The sequence below is a fragment of the Bufo bufo genome, chromosome 4, assembly GCF_905171765.1.
Source record: "Bufo bufo chromosome 4, aBufBuf1.1, whole genome shotgun sequence".
Classification (NCBI taxonomy): domain Eukaryota; kingdom Metazoa; phylum Chordata; class Amphibia; order Anura; family Bufonidae; genus Bufo; species Bufo bufo.
The window spans coordinates 149036880-149043874 of record NC_053392.1 but is presented as its reverse complement, the minus strand read 5'-3'; the positions used below and the strand labels follow the sequence as shown (position 1 = coordinate 149043874).

Genomic DNA, 6995 nt, shown 5'->3' with positions numbered 1-6995 from the left:
GATAAAAGAATAACTTGAGTCTAGACCTTAAGATGCAGTTGAAAAGCAGCTTTACTTTGTATAAACGTTCTCCAAAATGGTTTACATGCTTTGTCTTGGTCCCAGCAGGCTTTAGCATTAAAACTCTGGCAGGCAAACTCGTCTCTGCTACATCTATTGCTCTCTGGGTCTGCTGTACTGAGTGGTGCTCTGGCTGGCTTGGCTTGGCTTTGGCACGTCCAGCAGAGACATGCCCAGCACACCCTCCCTTGGCAGAGGGTAAGATGAAACTAACTCTCATCCCCACCCTTCCTGCAGGAATTGGGACTCGCCCACTCCTCCACAGAGTGGGGTCAGAATGGAATGGAAGGTTCCATTCTAGCTAAGTACAGCTCTATCATGTTTGCTGCCACCTGCTGGGGAACCAGGCATATTACACGTGAACATAACAGTTACATTAGAAATAGGAATGCATATTATAGTGGACCTGAAATAAATAGACAAGATGACATGATATTAGCATAGACAGATAGAAGCAGGGCGTAGAAGTGGTAATGCCACTCTGGGGCGTTAAACATGTGGCACAGTGGGTTCACACCCGCTAGTTCATGACACAGGGCCAGGCAGTGAAAACATTATCATGCCTAGTCCTATCAATTAAAGTGCAGAGGGTGCGGTAGTTGCAGAGAGAGCTAAGCCTCTAGGTGTAACAGCAACTCCCCTGTTGCTCCTAGAGGCTGATTTGCATATATTAAAACATCATACTTCTAAGCGATGTGGGCACATATGAACATGGGCCAACCTATAAGAAAAACTCAAATTGGGTGTATACAATACACTGGGGTCTAGTATAATATACTGAGCCAACCAACGAGAAAAAACCAATAACCCCATAGAAAATAAGAGAACACACATATAAAATATATATGTAGTTTATTAAGACACAATACAATTAAAATGACATGAAGGCAAGGGGTAAAAGACGGTGGGATGCCCCGTGTAACGGGACCGTGAACAACCACCCTCACATGTACCCGACTAACAAGGAAATGTCACAAACACTGGGTATAAAACTTCATAAAAATGGGAGAGCTGTAAGTTCGCCCAAAGTAACATATAAACATATGTATGTAGCATACATGTAGAAAATCAATAAGGTCACACATAGCAAACTTGCCCACCGCTGGTAACATGTATGGCCATCACGTAAATACAGACAACCAAACCACCTCACAAAGAAGCAAGGATGCTATGTACAAGCAGTAACACTATAGTAACAAACGAACCATGTATGGAACAAAATATAAGTTACCCATGATGTGCTGGAACCCAAAGTGTGAGACCAGAGCTGCACCTCGACGCGCGTTTCGCCGAGAAAGGCTTCTACATGTATGCTACATACATATGAACATGGGACCAACACAGATGCTTTCAGCTGCTAAGTGCACATATAACAGATCAGCCAGTTTCATAGGTACAAAACTGCCGACACAGATGCCCTTTAAGGACACAGAATTATTTTTTGGATTATTCATTTTGGGATGAGTTGCATGTTTCGGTGTGCTTTTGTGATACATATACTGTAACTTACTGATCAACATTAATGATATTTTTAGGGGGATTCTGTCATCGTGTTTTGGGATTTTTTACACTCACAATATAACTCAGTATATAGGTACTTGCTACAGTGATACCAAATATGTTGAACAACGAAAACAAAAAAAAGTTACTGGTTTTTGTTTTGTTTTTTTACTTTGGGTTAAATAATGTTTAACATTTTTTAGCAAGTATATAAATATGGCAGGTCAATGGGCTTTTATTAGGCCCCCAGGCTGTTATGGCAAACTGCCTGCACCCACAGACCTGCACCTGTGGAATGACAAGGAAGTCCCCTCCCTCTGTTAAACTACTTTGGTTCCATGGACGCTACTGACTGCCCTATCTAAGGGATAAGCATGCCGGATATCATGTGGGGACATTGTGCCCCCTTTTCCATCTCTTCACATTATGCCCTGATACCTGAATGCCTAATGTCTGAGTCACTCTGATATCCTACCAATACTGTCATTTATAACATATAATTAGATTTACTGTACGTGCATATTAATTACAAAAGGTCACCCTCTGACTGTGATATCAGTATGCAAGAGCTGAGCTAAAAATGAGACTTATGTAGAACAAGGACATTTTTTTCTCTTGTAACAAACTCTATTATATTTTAAATACACCAATGTATGAAGCTAGTGCTCATTTGTATCTTGTAGAGGTTGGATCAGCAGATATTCCCTGCACTGAGATTTACTGTGGAAAGTCACCAGCGTCTGAGGAGGAAACAAAGAATGTAGTCAACTTCATCCTCGGCCATTTAGACTCAGTCAAAGCCTACATCAGTATTCATGCGTACTCCCAGATGTTATTGTACCCTTACTCCTATACAGATGACCTGGCACCCAATTCACAGGAGCTGGCAAGTAACCTGCTACTATAACTGATTTCATGAGCGTAGTGATAGTTACTGACAAAAATATGTATCGTACATTGTCTATGTTTACATGACAATACAATTCATGCATAGGTAATGCTGGTAATGACAAATGTCACAGACATTCTTATAAATGGGGGCTATGCGCTCAGTAGCATTATTATTATTTTGTGTAGAGCTTTATTAAGCCTGCCAAAGTTGTTCATGAGCACCCTACTTTAGCTTCACATGCCTTCAATTACGTACAGAGGCATATAGAGGTTTTCTCTATCAGATTCTCAAGGAAACAAAACTGTTGCACGGTGGTATTCTCCCCAAACAAGTAAAGCTAAGCATTTTTAGATCCCAAGTTCTGGGCTGATTAATTTCATATATAACTTTGTAAGGGTCAGAGCCTCATTTTTCTTATATATATATATATATATATATATATATATATATATATATATATATATATAGAGCCATCTTTAATATTGATTGGACCCTGGGCAAGAATTTACGTGGGCCCCTGGATCCCGCCTTCCCACACCCTAGCATGCAATCACGCCCTCCACCACAACACACACAAAAAAATAAAAATCCACACACCTCGAAGAGTAGTAAACTTTAATAATGATGAGTGGCCACTAGAGGTGTTCCTTGGCAGTAATGTAAATTCTGCCTCTTTTTCTGAAAAGGCAGTGCTTACATTAAAAAGCTTGCAGAGACATGCTATAGACACCAGAACTACTACGTTTAGCTGTTGTGGTTCTGGTGACTATAGTGTCCCTTAATATAGATTTAAAAAAAAGAATCGGCACAAAAGTATCAAATCCGTTAGGCTCCGCATAGTCAGACGGTCACAAAAATGCTGCAAGCTGCATTTTAGTGACTTTCTAAAAAACCCAACGGAGGCCAAATGCAGCCAAATTGATGCATTCTGAACAGATCCTTATCCATTTATAATGCATTGGGGTTTAACTGATCCGTTTTGGGCCGCTTGTGAGAGCCCTAAAACGGATCTCACAAAAGGACCCAGAAACGCCAGTGTGAAAGTAGCCTAAACCCCCTGATAATAGTAGTACCATGCAGATAGTGCCCTTCAATAATTATTGGCACACAGTGCCCTAAAATAACCGCGCCCAGCAAATAGTGCCCCTGACACTAATAGTGTAAACATAACATCCCCCCCAAAAAATTGTGGTAAGCTGATACTGTGCCAAGGTGCCCCCACAGTAATAGTGTTCCCAAAAGTCCCACCAATAGGAATAATTCTCTGCTAGAGCACACATGGTAGTAATAGTGCTCCTACAGTGCCCCCAACATGTCCCCACTTTGCCCTAGAAGTAATAATGCTCCCATAGTGCCCATACTAGTAATCATGTTCCCCATAGACCCCCCAGTAGTAATAAAGCCCATCATAATGCCCTCCAGTAGTAATAATTCTCCTTATAATGTGCCAGTGCAAAAAATACCCCCTTTTAATACCCCCAGTTGAGCTAATAGTGCCCCCATAATGTGCCAGTATAAAATACCCCTATATAGTGCCCTCAGTAAATGCCCCATAGTGCTCCTCTCCCCCCTTCTTCCTAGTGCCCCCCATAATGTACCAGTATAAAATGCCCCATATATAGTGCCCCAGTAGATGCCCTCAGTGTCCCCCATAATTTGCAAGTATAAAATACCCCTTCATAGTACCCACCATAATGTGCCCCAGTATAAAATGCCCCTATACAGAGCCCCCCATATAAAATACCTTTTCTTTGTGGCCTCAGTAGAAGCCCCCAAAGTGTTCCTCTCCCCCCTTCCCCCGTATAAAATACCCCTTCTTTGTGGCCTCAGTAGATGCCCCCCAATCATGTGCCAATAACAAGTGCCCCATAGATGCCCACCAATCATGTGCAGTGACAAGTACCCCCATAGATGCCCCCCAATAATGTGCCAGTAACAAGTTCCCCCATAGATGACCCCCAATCGTGTGCCAGTAACAAGTACCCCCATAGATGACCCCCAATCATGTGCCAGTAACAAGTGCTCCCATAGATGCCCCCCAATCATGTGCCAGTAGTAGTACCATATAAAAAAAATAAACACTTATACTTACCTCCATCAGGCTGACAGCGATGCAGGCCTCATCCGGCCTGTGTCCCGCGCGGTACGGCTCAGGCGGTGCAATGATGTCATCGCGCCGCCTGCACCGGCCTCTGATAGGCTGCAGGCACTAGGGAGACGCCTCTCCTGCCCCACCGCAGCACTTCCATCTGTATCGCTGTCCTGAGGACGGCGATACAGATGACTATGGAGCGCTCATCTCCCTGTGCCCTCCCTGTGCTCTTGACACCGGTTATTGAGTTCACAGGACACAGAGCCCTAATTATGCCACACACAGATGACCCAGCAGAGGATCTCGGCCTAAAGTTATTATTGGATTGGGTAAAGGTAGACTTTGCTAATCACTTCTGCCACTCAGCCCTCTCACATTAAGGCTCATGCACACAAATGTATTTTCTTTCCATGTCCGTTACGTGTTTTTTTTTTTGTGGACTGTATGCGGAACCATTCATTTCAATGGGTCCGCCAAAAAACGGAAGTTACTCCGTGTGGTGCATTCCAATTCCATATGTCCGTTCCGCCAAAAAATAGAACATGTCCTATTATTGTCCGCATAACAGACAAGGATAAGACTGTTCTAGGGGCCAGCTGTTCCATACCACAAAATATGAAATGCAAGCGGACGTCATCCGTATTTTTGGTGGTCAGTTTGTTGTGGACCACAAAATACATACGGTCATGTGCATGAGCCCTTAGTGACATCACCATGTCTGTGGGCCCAGGGCAGTGTAAAAATGAATGACAAAAAACGAATATTCTGATATTACTTAACTGCTACATTTATTACAGACACAGAAAATGCAATTACTAGATTTTCTGTTTTTGTCCAGGATGAAATATCTAAAGGAGCCGTAGCAGAATTATCCAGCCTTTATAAAACAAAATATGTCTATGGACCCTCCGCATCCACAATTTGTAAGCATGTCACTTTTGGATTATGTACATTTTAAGGAATGCTTCAGTTTATTTGGTAAAATAGATTGTCTGTGCTGTAGAATAATCTTTTACATATTATCATCCTCCTTTATTTATAAGGTGGTAACATAGGGGAAATTTATCAAACTAGTGTAAAGTAGAACTTTTCTTTTCTAAAGGAGCTATGAAAAATGAAAGGTGGAATCTGATTGGTTGCTATGGGCAACTAAGCCAGTTCTACTTTACACCAGTTTGATAAATCTCCCCCAATATATATAAATATAGACACAGTAGAAGATAAGGGCCTGCTCAAAAGTAGGGGGACGCGTTTCAGTATTATGTGGGAAACTGAATGTTATTACAATTGACTAATTTTAAGAAATATTAGGATGGAAATCATGGTGAAAAGGCAATAATGAAGACGTCGTTTTTAGGGGGGGTTGTTAAAACAAGGCTAATGAGGGAATACATCTACAAGTCTTTGAGAAGGAGTGTTTAAAAGGATAGAGGAGTAGCCAAGAGAAGCCCTATAATTGTGCATAGAGAAAGTTATGGGATAATGCCCGACAGGTTATAATAGGACAAAGCCTGATCATGACAGGAGAGGAGGGCATGGTTATTGAAGCATTCATGGATGAGATCCAATACGTGGAAGGTGCAAGTGTTTTGAAGGCAAACTCTGATAGTTTCTTAGGCTATATGGAAGAATGGTCGAAAAGGTGATGAGGTATGATATGTTGAAGATATTATGCACGTTTAAACGGAAGCACTTGGAGATGTTCTGGCTAAGAGGAAAGAAAGAAGGTAAACCAAGGTGGTGGGCTTGAAAGGAAGACAAGAAAATGCACCTCCAGTTAGCGTTTTTTTGGGGAGTGGTCTGTCATTTATAATATATTTATATTGAACATGTAGGTTTTGCACATGTTCAGCGGTCATAAAGTTAAGTTACCCTGTATGAAAAACTTAATCATACAATAAAAAATCAACATATTAAGGCAAAACTATGAATGGGTCAAATGCATTTAATGAAATTGAAATAATAAAATTGCACCTTCTAGATCCCACTTCTGGATCCTCTGATGACTGGGCCTACACACAAGGAATACAGTATGCCTTCACCTTCGAGCTACGGGACAGGGGCAAGCGTGGCTTCCTCCTCCCTGAGTCACAGATAAGAGCGACCTGTAAAGAAACTACACTGGCCATCAAATATATCGCCAATTATGTCCTCTCTCATTCTTCCTAAATGTCCTTTACATTTTCTGTATTCTTTCCTGTGCATAAATCATAACAGCAAATGAGTTATCGGCATCATTTTTGTGGCTTCGATATACTGTAATTGGGAGATTATTATCTGAAGCGTTTACATAGGTACTGGAACGATGCAATTCTTTACAACTGAAGTTTGTGAGGTGTTGGTGACTGGTCCTATATTATAACCAGGTAATTGGTCATTTGGTTGAGGCTTTTCTACCTATATATTGCTGTTACTTGCCATGGCACCACATGGGGTTATTTTGATTGCCTT

At 41.6% G+C, this 6995-nt stretch overlaps 1 protein-coding gene across 1 annotated transcript in view; it reads left to right on the top strand.

The window, feature by feature from the left end:
* The window catches only part of LOC121000000 (carboxypeptidase B-like), a 49400-nt gene extending 42632 nt beyond the window's left edge, over positions 1-6768 (top strand). The window contains exons 9-11 of the mRNA XM_040431027.1: positions 2244-2446; positions 5383-5467; positions 6526-6768. Coding sequence (XP_040286961.1) covers positions 2244-2446; positions 5383-5467; positions 6526-6713 — 476 coding nt within the window. The 3' untranslated portion in view covers positions 6714-6768. The remainder of the gene's footprint in view (positions 1-2243; positions 2447-5382; positions 5468-6525) is intronic.
* The last annotated feature ends 227 nt before the right edge of the window (positions 6769-6995 follow it).